The sequence below is a fragment of the Miniopterus natalensis genome, chromosome 2 (assembly GCF_054644295.1).
Source record: "Miniopterus natalensis isolate mMinNat1 chromosome 2, mMinNat1.hap1, whole genome shotgun sequence".
Taxonomy (NCBI): domain Eukaryota; kingdom Metazoa; phylum Chordata; class Mammalia; order Chiroptera; family Miniopteridae; genus Miniopterus; species Miniopterus natalensis.
In genome coordinates, this window is record NC_142082.1 from 92,042,237 (window position 1) to 92,060,025 (window position 17,789).

Sequence of the window (17,789 nt, forward strand, 5' to 3'; positions counted from 1 at the left end):
GGAAGTAAGCAATGTAAATTACACATAAATTTGCTCACTGTATGAAGAACCCCAGAATTTGCTATGAAAAGCCTATCAGGTGCTCAACAGGCAGCCCAGCCTACCTCTGCCCTCTACTCTGGCCCAGGAAATCCTGGGACTGATCCCAAGCCCACTGCTCCAAGGAGCCTTCGCTGATGTGGTCTCCCACAGAACCAGCCACACTTCTAAAACAGTGTTGAAGGGTGAGGGCATTGGGCAGGCGATGGAGTGGAACCTAGAAACTTCCTAGAAAAGAGTAGCAAGTTGCCTGGCCTTTAGCCTGCAGGGTGACTTCTGAGTGGGCAGGTGGGCTAGGGCATGGGAGGGGGTCGGCAGGCTGAGGATCCCCCAGCACAGGTGGGTGGGCAGGGACAGACTGGGGTGGACTCACCTGCTCCAGGAAGCAGGCGCCCAGCTCGCTCGGGTGGGAGTGCTCCCTGTTGAACGTATGCTCCAGGGCCTTCAGGAAGGCCTTACGCACTGGTAGATGTGTCCTTGATGTTCCCGAAGATGGTGCGCAGCTGCTCCTTGCTGAACATGTCGGAGCGCTTGCAACACTGCCTGATGTAGTCCTGGGAACAGGGTCGGGGTGGTCAGGTCCCGGCTTGAACCAGCGCACCCTGCGCTGCACAGGCGGCCTCACCTCGCGGATATCCTGCAGGTGCTTGTTATAGTCTTGCTCTGTGCTGAAGATCTCGTTGATGATGTTGGTTCCTGCTGCTGCTCTGCGCCTTGGCTCTGCTATCCCCCGTCCTCAGCGCTTCATTGTCCAGGGGCTCCTCTTGGTTCACCTGCAGCTGCAGGCAAGGCTGCCTGTCAGCGCTAAGCAAGGATCGACGCCCCTCATGTCTGTGGCTGTGTGGCAACTGGGTGTCTGAGAGCTGTTAGGGTGCACAGGGGCAAGCTCCCGCCACCCTCGCCACCTTTGAACAATGCTCATCTGGACAGGGGGACTTCAGGTCCAATGACCATTGCTGTTGTCAGTGTCATCTGAGACCACGCCTCCTCCAGAGTGCCTTGCTCTTTCTCTTCTACTTACACTTGGCTGTGCTGGACACAGGGGTTAAAACAGAGGGATTGCTCACTATAATTTCTGAATTGTGCCTGCTCTTTAGGAACTGGGCTCTTTAGGAACCATGAGAGAAGTGGATGGTGACATGGCTTTGGTGGCTCTCTGACCCATGACTAGGGAAGTTTAGGGAGTCTGGGCAGGGAAAGCAACAAATGGAATTCCAGTGCCTAGGATCTCCCCTCCCTACTGTCCTCTGCACCTAGATTCCTTCCTTGAAGACCAAAGGTCTCCTTAGGGAGAATCTGGGTCCCTCCCTGCGAAGTGTTGGGCTAAGGACCTAACTTGTCCATGCCTCAGGTATAAGTGAGGTTTCCAGCTCCCAGGGCTGTTGTGAAAGTTATAACTGAGAGGACTCAGGTGAATGTCCTACGTGATGCTTAGTCAATACTTGGTAAACCAAGTTGTCTGTGGTGGTGTTCTCCCCTTGGAGAGATCCACACACCTTTATTCTGACCTATTCCTCTCTGGCTACTGAGGGGCCCCTGGAAGGAGGGGTGGGAACAGGTGTTGGAGTTAGTGATGGCTCTGCTGGAGGAGGAAGGCTATGTCACAACTGCCTGGACTGTTCCTGACCCTCACGCACCCAGCTCATAGCTGGGAATGGGAAGTCCATGCCCAATACCAGAGCAATTTCAGGCTTGAGTTTCTGAGCAGAGCAAGTTGGAGATTTATGGTCTTGGGGGAAGCTCAGGCCAGCACCATACCCGCACAAAGCTAGCTGGAAACCAGCTCTCGCCATCAGTGACACAGCCCCACCACCACTCTCTGTTGGTGGCATCCATTACTTCGATGACATCCCCAGCTTTGAAGCCCAGTTCCTGGTTATCCATGGTGACAGTCCCAGAGTGCTTCCGCACAGACCACACTGCCATCACTGATGAGCTGTGGAGAGAGCCATGGACAGGCAGATTAGTGGAGTAAGGCTGCCATGGATCTCCTGATGGGGCAAGGTGCTACTGCCCTCTACGTCCACCCCTCAGCAGCCATGGGAAGAGGGGATCCTGACTCATGTCACAGAAGAGGGGATGGAGCATCTCTCTGAGCCAGCAGTTCTTTGGGGGGCAGGGTTATGCCCTGGGCATGCCTAAACTGGCAGAGCTCATGATGAAGTCTGAAGTGAACTTGATCACTAGAATCTTGGTAAGCCACAGAATCTGGAAGTCAGGCATGTTGCTTACTCCCCTGTACCGGGCACACCTTCCTCCCATCCCCATTGGGCCAGTGATGACACTATTATCTCTGAGCTTCATCTATTATCTCTGCTGAGATACTGGGGCTAGGACACTTCAAGCTGCATTTCTGTTGTGCCAGCTACTCCGCATTAGGTCTCCTAATGTGACATTAGAGGGGACCACAAAGCTGCAGGGATAAGGGGCATGCTCCATCCTGTTGGCTTCTTGTGGACTTGCATTACCTGTCAAGTCACCTGACAAGCAACAATGCTGCTTCACCCAGGTATGGCTGTGCCCAGACATTGAAACAGCGGGATCCAGTGTGCAATGTTTTTTGAACACTTGGCAGAACCAGTCTCATGGCATCACCACTGCCCCCAATCAACACCAATTAAGCAGTAACCCTCCTCAGAGTTCTAGGTCCCACACCCACAGGATTTTCAGTTCTAATTATTCCAACCTCCTTCCTCTATTCCCTAGGCCTAGAAGAGATAGGTAGCTCTTGCAGCTGCTCCCTCTGTAATAAATACCTCATGATTGTTGTGCAGTTGGTTACCAAGTCAGCCACTTTGTATCTGGCTAACACTCTTTGTATTAATTTCTCTCTGCTGCAATAATTGGTGTGGATCCATCTTCCTGCATAGTCATTGACCTCACATCAGGAGGTACAGAGAGTGCATGGACCTCACATTACATGGACCTCACCCCGAAATGCAGGCAGCCCTTGTGCTCCCAGCTCCATTTCCCATTGGGCTGACACCTACTTTCCTGGAATATGGACCCAGTTTCTGCTCCTCAAATAATGAATGTGCCCCCCATTAAGGGCAAGAGGAGGGGTGTTCTAATGAGGTGAGGTCCATGCCCCTCTCTGCTGGGACCAAGTGTGGCTCTGATTTTTACAGTCATGGGCTGGCTCTTTGGCTAAAAAGTCAAGCCCTTGCCCTGGTGAGGTGGCTCAGTTCGCTGGAGCATCATCCCATACATCAAAAGGTTGCAGGTTCAATTCCCAGTTAGGGTATATACTTAGGTTGCGGGTTCGATCCTCAGTCAGGGTGTGTACAACAGGCAACAGATCAATGTTTCTCACATCAATATTCCTCTCTCTCTTTCTCTCTCTCTCCCCTCCCCCCTCTAAAATCAGTAAACATATACTCAAGTGAAGAATTTTTTAAAAGTCAAGGCCTTGGCAATCATCAGACAGGCCTCCTGAGCTGAACTTCTTGCCCTGCTCCTCATGGGGTTGAGTTCCCCCTTGGCTTCAGGCACACTCGGGCCTTCCCTGGATGCTACCAGGCAGTATGAATGCTCATCCTCACAGAGAAATGGGACCCAAGAAGATCCAAGCAGGGATAGCTGTGTCTCCACCTGAGTGACTTCCATTTGCTGTCTAACAGGTGTTTATCATGCCCCAAATGGGCAGGATAAAGGGTGGGCAGGCTGCCTAGGCACAGGAGGCCACTCAGACTGGACCTTTCCTCCAGATAGGGCCTGAGCAAGCCCATGCAGAAACTACCAGTTCTTCGTGATTTCTGAGGGTTAAACCTGCTCCAAACCCTGATGAAAACCACTCCTGAGAATAATTGACACACTATTTATACACCTGCTCTCACATGCAGTAGCCTCTCAGGGGCTGCAGAGTTCTGAGGCCCACCCAGGGACTACAGCACAGAGCACTGGGATATTTCTGGAATGCTGCAAGTCTCCTCAAAGGACCACTGCACTTACCCAGCTAAAAAGATTTACTATAGGCACTTCTTCTGCAGAGATGCCTGGCCCCAGAATCAAGAGCTCCTGGCAGCAATATGGACAGGGTAAGACAAGAGGATTCATTGAGGCCACGTGAGAAGTACCAGACTGCTGCATGTAAGGAGCAGGAACTCAATGGGGCAGCTTGCAGTGCACAATCCACACAAGCAGACCACCATGCCAGGCCTTGGGGGTTCTGGCATGAGGACAAGAAAGAAGCAGAGTACTCAAAGGTGGTCCACATGAGCCAATGAGAATGCAGGCTGCAGGTGAATGTCCCCATTCAGGGACAGTGGCCATAGGTTAGTATGAGCATAAGAGCAGAGGGTGTGTGACCACAAGTGACTTAGGCATCAGGACTGAGGGTGCATGTGACTATGGGTGAGTATTATCATCAGAATAGAGAATATGTTTGACCACCAGTGAGTGTAAGCATCAGAACAGAGAACTGGTGTGACCATAGATGAGCATGAGCATCAGGTGTGAGTGTCAGGACAGAGGGTGTGTAACCACCAGTGAGCATGAGCATCACAACAGAACCTGTGTAACCACAGGTGCTAGTGAGCATCAGGACAGAGGGTGTGTGTGACCACAAATGAGTGTGAGCATCAAGACAAGTCCTGTGTGACCTCAGGCACATATATGCATTATGAAGATTTGTATGTTTTAATGAGACAATGACTTAATGAGACAATGGAACTTCTTGGGTAAACTGAGGTTTGGATCCAGCACGTAACAAGACTTCTTGTTCAAGTTTTGTAGTTTTGATCCTGGAGAAGTGGGTGTTCTAAGACTCCTTCTTGCTGTACAGCCCCTGGCATGCACCTGCCAGCACATATTCACATGCTCCCTCATAGATGCTACACTTTGATCTTCTGAGAAGAGGTTGTGGATTCTTTCTATCCTCAGTACACACCAGCTGCACACACAAGTGAGGCTGCCCTCGCTGATGGAGCCCAGGCAGGGGGAAGTAATGCTTACACACCCAACACAGCCCAGCTGCACAGTTTCCTTCCCAGGTTGTTCCTGCCTGATATTAATCAGGTCAGGCATCTGCCCCTGCCCCAGCTTCCTTCAAATGAGCCCTAAGCTAAAGCCTCTCTTGTATGGCCCAGTGCCTCCTCCCCTGCTTTACTGTGCCAGCCCTTGCAGAGGTGCAATCCTGCACAAATGGTTTCTTACATAGCTGCAGGGAAGGGCACAGGTATAGCACAGTGTCAGGGCTTCTGAGAGAGACCAGGGTTTCCTACATTTTTATAGACAGGCCCCCATACCTGGCCTGCCCAGTCACCCGAAAGCCCTTGATAGTGGTGGTGGTGGAAGGGTTGGTTGCCTTTGTCACTTCCTTGTACCAGTACCTTGCCAGAGGCACTTGGTAGACACACAGCCTGGAGCAACTCCCTTGATGTCCCTGTGCCTCTCTCCCCATGGATGCCTACAGTAAAAATGTACTCCATGTGGGTCAAAAAGATTTTGTGCTCCACAAATGGGAAGCACTCTGATGAGTTACAGCAATGACATTAACAGTTTACGGATGTCACCAAGACAATGTAGTTCCCAGTGCTCGGAGAAGCACTCTACCTCCAGGACAGCCCAGAGGCTGACAGGGCCCAAGCTAAGTGGGTTTCTGGGCAGAGGCCCTTCCTGGCCACTCTATCCAAGGTGCAGTTGCACAGAAGCCAAGATGACCTTGGCAGGCTGGGGGAGAAGGGGAAAGGATTAGGCTTAATTTTGGCCTGGCAGTGGGCGGAAGCTGGCTCTGAGGTATGGGATGTTTACATGAGGCAGGTGGGGGACTGTCCTAGTGAAAGAGCAAGTTCAAGGCTGAGACAAGCAGGGACAAGGGGCAAGATCCCCTCCTGTGCCCCTGGGATTTTGAAAGGTCTCAGGATACTAGGCTCTGCCTCATAATGCCCTCTAACGACCACCTACCACCTGTCCCACCCTGCACCATGTCCTCCTCTCTCACATGTGCAGGCTGAGGGAGGACTGCAATGGGCACCTGGGAATGCAGCTCCCCAGGCCCTTAAGCAGCCAGGGCTGGGGGCTGTTCAGGGTGCCACTTGCAAGGGGTGGGTACTCTGTAGTGGGTGGGGGCACGCTAACTGAGACCATTTTTCTTAAGACCGAAAATGGGAAAAAGTGGTAATGTGCAGAAGAGCCCCCTCATCTTCCACAGACATCTCTTAAACCCACACAGAAGTACATGTCCAGTTGCAGTCACATGAGCAGTTTCCAGACAACCACAGCAGCCAAGGCCACAGCTGCATCTGCATCTTCAGTCACCCACAGAGATGCACCATTTTAGGCACACACATGCACGCGCGCGCACACACACACACACACACACACACACACTACAGATGACAGACTGAAGGACCTCTGGCACATATGTCACCAATCTCCCAGGCAGGCGGGGGCGCAATCCACAAGCGGCATCGGTAAGGGGCGCTAGGGGCCAGGGCCAGCAATAGCTTCACCTTAGGTCACGGAGTTGGGAGTGGGCTGGAAGGAGAGACACGTGGCGCGGAGGGTGCGCAGTGGTGGTGCCACTCACCCGGAGGAGCCCGGGGCGCCTGGCCTTGGCGGTCAGCGGAAGGCCAGCAGGAAGACCAGCACGACATTTATGAGGACGAGGAGCGCCAGCACGGCGAACACCACCACGAGTTGAGCGCCTGGTGGCAGGTTGCAGCGCAGCACAGCGCGCAGGGCGCTTCCGGGGGCTGCGGGGCGGTGCCCGGCCTGCGGCACCCTGGCCATCTCTCGGTTCAGGACCCAGAGATCCCAAGGCGCGGGGACACAAGCACGCCAGGAGCGCCGGGAGAGGGCGGCGCCGCCGTGCTTTCAGTCCGTCTTCTTCAGCGCAGGCTGCAGGTCCCTGCACGAGGTGGGGTGGGCAGGCAGCGGTCACGAGGGCTCAAGGTAGCGCAGTGCTCTGACCTCAGCGAATCCGTGGGATGGCTCAGGGAACCAGCGCTGCCAGGCGCACAGATGGTGGCTCTGGGGTGCCATGGGCCTTGCAGATACAGGCATACCTGAGCCGTGTGGATGGGCCAGGTTCTGATTCCTAACACCAAGAACTGCACTTGGCCCGCACTCCACAGATAAGTAAATGCAGCTCTGAAAGGTCAGTCATCAAATCACACAGGAATACAGGGATGGTGAAGCTAGGATTTAAACTGGGCAGACTGAGGTTGATCCACGCTGAGGCACTTCAGGAAGGCCCTGACTCAGGATCTCTCTTTACTGACTTTGCCCGTCAGAGAATCATTTTGTTCTTGTAGGAAAGCAACTGGCTTCTTCGGCTGCTAACCATCCCAACCCTCTCAGTTTTATTGAGGTATGACAAATAAAAATTGTATATATTTAAGGTGTACAACTCTATGTTTTGATATAGGTATTCATTGTGAAATAATCACCACAATCAAGCTAACTACCATACCCATCACCTCACATTGTTACCATTTTGTGTGGGTGGTGAGAACACTATTGTCTCAGCAAATTTCAAGTGTACAATGCAGTATTATTAACTATAGTCACTATACTGTACATTACATCTCCAGAATTTATTCATCCCACATAACTGTAACTTTGCACCCTATGACCAACATCTACCTATTTCCTCCCTCCCCAAGTCCCTGGTAACCAACATTACTCTCTGTTTCTGAGTTTCACTTTTAGATTCCACATGCGAGAACATACAGTATTTGTCTTTATGTGTCTGGCTTATTTTGCTTAGCATAATGTCTTCCAGCTCCATCTGTGTTGTAACAAATCACAGGATTTCCTTTTTTTTAAGGCTGCATTATATTATATATATATATAAACTCAGGTTTTCTTTACCATTTATCTGTCAAAGGACATTATGTTGTTTCTATATCTGGGCTATTTCGAATAATGCTACAGTGAACATGGGAGTGCAGATATCTCTTAGACATCCTGATTTCTTTCTTTTTTTAATATACCCAGAATTGAGATTGTTGCCTTATATGGTAGTTCTGTTACAAGATACTGAAAAGCTGGAAAAATTCCAAGGCAGGAGGAATAGGGAAACTGAGACAAGAAAATTAAATAAGACCAAACAGTTTGGCAGCCTGCAGCCAGCTTGTAAATAGCAAGCCCTTGTCTTCCCCCAACTAAGGACACTTGAGAGCAAATGGTTAATGTCTGTCCAAAGAATGCAGGAGAAGAGGAGGGAGGGTAGGGGGAGAGAAGGGGCATTTAATGCTTCTTCTCCCCAATCAGAGTATACATGGTATAAGTCACCCTAAAACTAACAGCAGAGAGGAGGGAGGAGGGAGAAGGAAAGATACAGTCTTATCTTCTCCCATAGTTTAAACAGAAAGCCAGCAGTCTCAGGATTTAATTGCCAGATGCTTTTCATAAATTCTGAGAAAGCCATAACAAAGTAAATGAGAGAGAGAGAGACCTTCAGAGTTAACCTGTACCAGGATATCTAGCAGAAAAATTTAAAATCTATAGACAGAAAAGTGTATAAGGCAAGAAACCCCCTACTCCACTTGCTTTTCAGATTAGCTGAGAGCCCATCTACACTTCATAAGCCAGATGTATATATTCACTTGCCTAGCTGCTTAAATAAAATTGCATGCTTTAATATTTTAATAAATTGGCTTTATCACAATGCAATCATCCAGGGTCACTCATTTGCATTCATTCATATGAGCATAATAAGAATCGAGGTGGGGGGGTATGGATAAGATGGCGGCAGATTGAGGGGAAGCTACACTGACACTCTCCTAAGACCAAACTGAAATTACAACTAAAATATAGAAAAACCATCCTGAATAATCAACTGGAACTGAAGGCTAGCTGGAGAGCACCCTCATAAGCAAGGACATAGAGTGGAGACCACATAGAGACTGGTAGGAAGTGTGAAGGCATGAGAGGGCTGGCCGGGATCCCACAGGCAGCAGCTGAAGGTCCAGAGGGATATCTCAGCTGTAGGGGGGTTCCCACTGAGAACTATGGGGCCTAAACCCCAAGCTGGGCTTCCCAGCCCAGAGCACCAGAACTAAGAACAGTGCCCACATAGCAACTGGCTGTGAAAAGCAGCGTGGTTTAAGTCAGCCAGGGAGAGACAGCTAGAAATGCAAGCACCCTCTTAAAGGGCCAATGCACAAAGTTTCATTTGCAGCCACTCATCCTTGGGCTCTGGCAGAGGGAGAGCAGAGTGGACTAGAGCTGTTTGAGGAGAATCCAGGAGCACTGGCTGGGAGAATAGAGCTCAGAGGGCAGCCATCTGGATTTCTATGCTGAATCATCCCCCCATACTGCAGAGGACATCTTTCTTAGGCAGACATTTTACCCCTCAAGAAGCTTTTGCCTGGGGGAAGCAATTGTCCCACCCTGCTGGAAAACCTTTCACCCTACCTTCTGGAGTTTCTACAGCCTAAGGCTCCTTAAAAGACTGATAACAATCAGCCACCCCACCCTGTGGAGTTTCTACAGCCTGAGGCTCATTAAGAGACTAAAAAACAGCCTTTGGGTGCTTTGAATCTTTGCTTGATTTGCTTCTGGATTCAGGGCTTGGAAAGCAGACCTGGGTTTGCATCTTGGTCCTGTCCACACACACCCAGCCCAGCAAAGGGAACCACAAGTTGTGGAGTGTGGAAAACTTCAAACAGGGTACTCAAGGCCAGTCACAAACAGCATCTGACATTGGCCTCTGCCAGAGACCATCCAAATGACTGGAGTCTTAGCAGATCTACCTAATACATAGAAACAAACCCAAACAGGCAGCCAAAATGGGGAGACAAAAAAACAAGCCCTAAATGAAAGAACAAAAGAATTCTCCAGAAGAAGAACTAAATGAAATGGAGATAAGCAATCTATCAGATATAGAGTTCAGAATACTGATCATAAGGATGCTCAATAGCATGAGAAAAGAAATGGATTATGCATATATGCATATAAATTCTTAGGTTAATCTCTCCCCATTCCCCCACCCACCCACCCCTGCCATCCCTCTGAGATTCATCAATCTGTTCCATGCTTCTATGTCTCTGGATCTATTTTGTTCATTGGATTCCACATATGAGTAAGATCACATGATACTTGTTTTTCTCTGACTGGTTTATTTTGCTTAGCATAATATTCTCCAGGTCCCACCATGCTGTCTCATAGGGTAAGGGAACCTTCTTTTTTTACAGCTGCATAGTATTCCATGGTGTAAATGTCCAAGAAGATGCTTGATATGATTTCAATCTTCTTGAACTTGTAGAGACTTGTTTTGTGTCTTAAAATGTGGTCTATCTTTGAGAATGTCCCATGTGCACTTGAGGAGAATGCATATTCTGCAGATTTAGGGTGAAATGGTCTGCAAATGTCGATTAAATCTATCTGATCTAGTATGTCATTTAGAGTCACTGTTTTTCTTCTTGACTGAAACATCACGGATATGGCCTTCACTGAGCACTTGTTACCCTCCACTTTCCCCTCCCCAATTTCCTGTATTTGAGATAAACAAAACTGGTCTCAACTAGATTCAGCAGCCATTCTGAACAAAGTCATTATATGATCTTTATAATAAATTGATATCAAGGTTTTGGGGCCTCCCCAAACCCCAAATCACCACTAAAGTTCCTGGAGGACCAAGAAGGAAATCACTATCTGGAGAGGAGGGATGAACACAAGCCGCCAGAAGTCACCCCACGAACATCAGAAGCCTGAGGACCACCCTCCCCTCCTCCGACCAACGTTTAATAAAAACTTTCTACCCAGACACCATGGGGCGTCTTGTTCTCCAAGGTCACCAGCACTCACTTCTCGAGTGCATTATATCACTTTAATAAATTTACTGTTCTTTGCTAAATGTTTCTGTCATGCTCCCAAATCCTTTCTTGGGCTGTGATAAGAACCTGGACTCTAGTATCAGGTTGAGGCCTCCTTTGGACTCCTCAGGTACCACCTGGCATCACTAGGGTCAAATGCTCTGGAGAAGACAGATGCACTTGGGAGAAAGTCAAATGACTCCACGGAGCAGCAGTCATGAGCTGGCTTGCATCTAACAATATACTTTATGTTTTTGATAAAGAAGTACTGGGAGTGTGAGGACAGCAGGGCTTCTAACCTCAGTGGCCCTATGGCTTGGTGGGCTGGGCAATCATGCTCCCAACCTGCTGTGCTGGCCTGATATTTGCAGAGCTCCTCCTATGCTACAAGACAGAGACTGTGGACATCTATGCCTGCATGAGTGCTGGAGTCATCTTGACAACCAGGCCATCCATCCCAGCCCCCTCCCTTTATCCACATAGCCCTGAATCTACCTCATTGGTGGCCAGCTGCTCACTGCCCCATCCAGGGTGGCTGGAGTGGTGGCTGAAGCTGTGCACATCCTCATAAAGTTCCTCTTCACTCCCTGTATTGTCAGCAGGGATGGTCATGTCCAGAGCTCCATCAGGGATGTTGGAAGGAGAGAGACCCATTGGCAAAGTGGAGCTGAGGGAAGGGGGCATGAGGAAAATAGCACAAAACTTTTCAGGGTAAATGTTCTTTCTTTGAGAGGAGGGAGTAGATCTGAAACTAGTTTCTCAAACCATTCCTGTTGCAAAAACACGGTCTGGTTGAAAGAGCGCACTGGTCAACTTTCACACCATCACTTTAATCACCTACCATTTGGTTCCCACCAACTCTGTAAACAAGGAAACCCAAATATCTGCCATAGCATGACACTCAAGAGTCCCCACCAGTTGAATCCAGTTCAAAACCATTTACTAGTGTGTCAAGTATAGTATAAGGCCCTTAAAAAATATGAACAATTTATTATGAAAAAATATTATGAAATATATGTATATAGTATACCCAAAGAAATATACATTATATAGATGCAAAGTTTGGAAATTAATAAAATAAACACCCATGGTACTTATCATCCTGCATAAGAGAAATACCAGAATCTTAGAATTCAACCTCTTGTATACCCTACTCCAATCCTATGCCCTTTTATCTCCTTTAGAGAAATGTCCAATATTCCCAAATTTTTATAAATCACATGCTTGTCTTTGTTTCACCATTTTTAAAATATGTTTTATTGATTTTTAGAGAGAGAGGAAAGGAGATGGACAGATAGAAACATCTATGAGAGAGAAACATCATTGATTGGCTGCCTCCCTCATGCCCCTAGTGGGGATTGAGCCCACTTGGTTCCTGGGTTGACCCTCAACTACTGAGCCACACCTGGCCAGGCTGTTTCACCATTTATTTCTGTTGACTTTTGTATGGTTTGACCTTATATAAGTAGCTTTTCTTTTCTGACTGGCTTTTTTTTGTTCAACTGCTCGTGTAGCTGTGATTGATTCATTCTCTCTGATGCACAGTCTCACATTTTATGACTATTTCAAATTTTACATATCCATTTTACTTCTCGAGAACAGTGGATTGTTTCCTATATTGTGACTAGTATAAATGATGGTGCACCAGACATTCTACACACCTCCTGAGCACACATCTCAGAGTTTCTCTAAGACAATGTTTTGCAACCTCTTTTTCATTATTGCACCCTAAAGAGCCTTATATTCATTGTTTTTCCTAATCCTCCAAATGAAATTTTAATACCACAAATATACTGAATATTGTTTTGTACCGTGACTCTTGGAGGGCCACAAAACCATTGTGATATTTAAGATTTTTGTCTGCTTTGGAGAAACCAAAACCCCTGGTGTAAATTCATAGTCTAGGGTACAGACACCTAGGTGTGGCATCCCTGCGTCCCAGGTACACCAAACTGTTTGCCAAAGCTACTCTACCAATTTAGACTTCTAACAGTAAGTATGACTGTTCCCATCATGAAAATCAATACTCAGAAACCTCATTTAAACTGGAGTTGGGAGGCTAGAAGACAGAACTCTCACCCTTGTGTCATTTGACATATGAAGAGATGTGCTTTTCATCTTAGACAGGAAGTAATACCACTTTACTATATCAGCAGAAGAAAGAAAAGAGTCCTCTTTGGCCAGTAAGAGCTCAACCAATGGGACACTGCCATAGCTCAGCCAATGGGAGATTGCAGTAACTCAGCCAATGAAAAGTCACAATACTTCAAACTTTCATTTTCCTGCAATGAACTTTTTGTTTATAACAGCTCCTTCTAAGTCTATAAAAGAGGTTTCTTTCTTTTGTTTCTCTGGACATCTAGTGGTTTGTCCTTATACCACATGTCACAAATTGCAGTTTATTTTATTATTTTATTTTAATTTTTAAAAATTTATCTTTATTTTGAGAGTATTGCAGATGTCCCCCTCATTGCCCCCTCCACCCAACCCTCACCCCACCCAGGCCTTCACCATACTATTGTCTGTGTTCAGGGGCAATGCATATATGCATATAAGTTCTATGGTTGATCTCCTTCTGCTCCCACCACCCCCCCTTCACTCTATGAGTCATCAGGCTTCCATGTCTCTGGATCTATTTTGTCAGTTTATTTTGTTCATTAAATTCCACATATAAATGAGATAGTGATATTTGCCTTTCTCTGACTAGCTTCTTTCAATTAGCATAGTAATCTCCAGGACCCTCCATGTTATGTAGTTTGTCATTAGAACACATATCCCAAATTGCATTTTTTTAAATTAATTTTTTTAATTAAATTTATTTGGGTGACATTGGTTAATAAATTATACCAAATAGCAATGTTTGCTGTTCCTGATAAATCCATTTTGATGGTGAATATTTGGTTATTTGTTTAAGGGCAACACAATTTGGTGGCCCACTGAGGTTCCAAGAAGACCCTGACAGCTACAAGGTTGGTGAGCAAACAGGTGTGGTACCCACAGAACCCACTGAGCTGTTTCATTGCCCATCTTGGAGTTTGAGGATAAGTCTTTCTCCTAGATATTCGCTTCTACTCTCTGCATTTTGATGCTCTCCAGGCTCTATTTGGCAATCTCACTTAGGACTTCATCCTTTTCTGGTTGAGGCCTTGTTTTGTCCATGAGTACTCAATTGGCACTTTGGCCTGAATCTTCTAAAATGAAGCTGTTTCACTGGAACTGTGCTATTCAGCCTTTGGTCTATTTCCATTTATAGCTGGTCTGTTCCTAGTGGAACAGTGCTGATATTTGGCCTGCAGGCCATTTAGTCTTTTGCTCTAGAGATTTATGTTTAGCAACCGTGGTTCTTTCTTTTGTGCAACTCTAACTAAATGGACTGATTTGACCAAAAGTAATTTAGAATACCAACTGCCATTATGGAAAACTTTTGAACTTTTATTTTTCTTAAAAACAAATTGGACAACTTTAAGTCTGATATTTTCAAAACTGAATGTAATGCCTATATTGATTGGTATTTCAAGGCTTCCTTCAGATGTTAATTCCACTTGGGCAGCTTTTAACTTTATATTTATTAACAGGCTGAACTGAGACCTTTCCCTGTTAAAAGGTACCAGGATGGAATGAGAGACCATGTCCTCTCTAAAGTCAGTCAATTGGCAAATCAGCTTGCTCACATGCTAGATGAGTCATCTGAAAGAAAAAACACTAATATCCTTAATTTTCAACTCCAGCAAATGAAGGGCCTTATATGAAACCAAAACTTTCTCATTTCTGCTATGATTGCAAAGGTCCAGGACATTAGAAAAGTGATTGTCACAAATTTAAGCACTTCAGGTGCCTTTAACCTTCTAACCAGCCTTCTAATTTCCTCCTAATTCCCCATGCGAGGGCTCAGAGCAACTCTAGGGGCTCTTCCCAATCCTCCTTCTTAACTAGCTTAGAGAAACTACTCTCCAGATTGGAAATGAATCTCTCTCTGTCTTTATTTATACAAAAGCCACACTATCAGTGCTCAACCCCACTCACTACTATAATGCAGCCCCTGCTTCAGAGTAATAAAACAGTTCAAACCTGGGCAGAATCTCTAGTACACTTAAACAAGTTCCTGTCTACAAACCCATTTCTTGGGTTTCTTCTTAGATTTCTTAGACTTCTTAGAGAAGTATCAAGCCATAAGGTGGAAATAATTCCAGAACTTGACATTAGCCATCAAAATAACCAATCAACCCTGGCTGGTGTTGCTCAGTGATTAGAGTGCTGTCCTGTGCACCAAAAAGTTGTGGATTCAATTCCCAGTCACATTGATGTTTTTCTCTCTCTCTCTCTCCTCCTTCCTCTCTCTAGAATCAATGAAAAACATATCCTAGGTGAGAATTAAATATATCCACTGAGGTGAATTAAATGGCCCTTTGATATCTTTTATTTGCTCTATTTAAATAGCACTGTAGCTGAATCTGGAAGCACTAATCATTTGTCCCTATTGAATCAGCTACCATCCTCTTTATGGGCAAAATCTCCAACTGATATTGGCAGAATCCATGGTGCACCTCCCCTTCAAGATTCAAATAGAGCCCTCAAAACCCCTTCCCAGAATAAATCCATCAATAATAGAAGAGTACAAGACTCAGGGCCTCATTTTCCCTTGCACTGGTCTCTATAAAACTTTTATATTACCTGTGAGAAAACCCTAGAACCAAAGGTGGTGGTTTGTGTAGGACCTCTGAACAGTGAACATTGTTATCCCTTAACACCCTGTTGTGCCTAACCCTTATATGCTTCTAGTGTCCTTCCCAACTGAATGTAAATTCTTTACTGTAATTGATTTATGATGCGCATTCCTTAACATTCTGGTTGATGAAGTTAGCCAATACTTATTTTCCTTCGCTTGGGAAGGAAAATAATTCACCTGGACAGTAATGCCTCAGGATTTTACTGAGAGTCCTTATTTCTTGCAAATCCTGAAGGCTGATCTGGGTGATGTAAAGTTCCCTAGGAGTTCTACTTTCTTGCAATATGCAGATTATGCTTTTTTGCTCTTCCAAGTTTCATCAATAAAAGACAGCATCCACTTGCTAAATGTTTTAGCTTTTAAGGAACATAAGGTCATCAAGAAAAAGCTGCAGTTTGCCCAAACCTAAGTTAGATATTTAGGGAATCTGATATCAGAACAAGGGCTGCACCTTGATCCTGATAGGCTTCATTGGGTCCTAAGTTTTCCCAAACCCAAAACTAAGCATCACCTGTGAGGTTTTCTTGGGCTAGTTGGTTATTGCCAAAGTTGGACCTAAAATTTCTCTCTTAGGGCCAAACCTCTGTATATTTTATTAACGAACAACAACTTTGACCCAATTTTATGGGAAGGCCAGGATGACATAGCCTTTAAAACTTTAAAAAGGGTTTATTGAACCCACCTGTCCTTGGGCATTCCAACCATCAGATTACCCTTTTTATTTTTGAATATGAAAGAAAGAGAATGTCACTGGGGTACTCACCCCCAAAACATAGGGAACACCATCAACCTATGGGGTATTACAGCCAACAACTGGATGTTGTGGCATGGGAATAGCCCCCTTGCCTTTGAGTCATTTTTGCCACTGCCCTTTTGGTTAAGGCCACTGAGGAAATCATTGTGAGATCCCTTTTAACCATCTTTGTACCCCATGAATAGAAGCCCTCCTGAGTTCTCATTATACACAACATTTTTCAGTCAGCCACCTCACTCCTATGAAATACTTTTGTAAACTTCTCTTCACATAACCCTTTCATGTTGTAATACCCTGAACCCTACAGCTTTCTCCCCTCCATTACCACAAATACCCTCATGACTGCTTAACACTGGTGGATCACCTCCTGAATCTTCCTGATGATCTACAGGAAACTCCTGAGTGATGCTAACTTCTCATGGTTTACTGATGCTTCTAATTTAAAAGATAACAATAGCAAATATTGTGCTGGATATGTGATAGCAACACCTTTTGATGTAAGTGAAGTGGCACCTTTGCTTTTGGCTACTACAGCCCAAGAAGCCAAATTATATGTGCTCATACATTGCCTGCACCCTAGCCAAAGAAAAAACTGCCAACATTTATACTGATAGTATATGTGCTTTCAGGGTAGCTCAAGATTTTGGAAACTTGTGGGAGCAATGGGATTTCCTTACCTCCAGTGGAAATAAAATTCAGAATAGTATGTTCAGTAATTATCGGATGCTATACTTTACCTGTTGCTTTAGCTATTATTAAGATCCCAGAGTACAAGCCATCAGCCTTGGTCTGAGCAATGGACATTCCTAAAATCTCTGAAAGGTCCTCAAACTTCAAACAAGCAGTGGCTGGCCTTGGCTTATCCTGTACTTCTTCCTAAGTGGCCCCAAAGATGGCACTAGGGGCATTCAACATTGGTTCACAGCATAGCCTCTCCCAGGAATCTCCCAGCCCAGCACAGTAGCTACAAACAGCAGATCACTTTATAGTTTCTACCAGGAGGCCCTGGGCAGGGGACTAGCTGCATTTATGTATGAGCCCATCCCAAGAGGCCCCCAAACCAACACACCTGATGGCCAGAGTAAGGTCACAACAGAGCACCACCTAGTTAGCTCCACAAATAATAAACCCAAAGGGTGGACTCAGCAAGCACAAGACAACCACTACAGCAAATCCCACTCCACAGGGTCAGCCCCTATGCAACAGCTCATCCACTGTAGTCATGGCCAGTTCTCAAAGCCAGTCGACCTGAGGGTCAGTCCTACACACTGATGTCCAAACAGCAATAAAAACTCAACTGCAACAGGAAGGCATACAAAACCCACACAAACAACACCCATGGAGCAGCCAGTTCAGTTGACCAAGAAGACTGAGCCACAGGACAACTGCTACATAAAGCCACCCAGCCAAGACTGAAAGATGCAGCAGATTTACCTAATATGTAGAAACAAACACAAAAAGGAAACAAAAATGAGGAGACAAAGAAATATGCACCAAATTTTTTAAA

The 17,789-nt window shown here is 46.1% G+C and overlaps 1 protein-coding gene across 1 annotated transcript in view; it reads right to left on the reverse strand.

Moving 5' to 3' along the window:
• Positions 1–11,435, reverse strand: part of ARHGEF4 (Rho guanine nucleotide exchange factor 4) — a 40,973-nt gene extending 29,538 nt beyond the window's left edge. Inside the window, 6 exon segments of the mRNA XM_016215761.2 lie at positions 413–508; positions 510–593; positions 665–737; positions 739–818; positions 1,798–1,975; positions 11,298–11,435. Of these exon segments, the coding sequence (XP_016071247.2) occupies positions 413–508; positions 510–593; positions 665–737; positions 739–818; positions 1,798–1,975; positions 11,298–11,371 (585 nt within the window). The 5' untranslated portion in view covers positions 11,372–11,435.
• Positions 11,436–17,789: the final 6,354 nt, after the last annotated feature.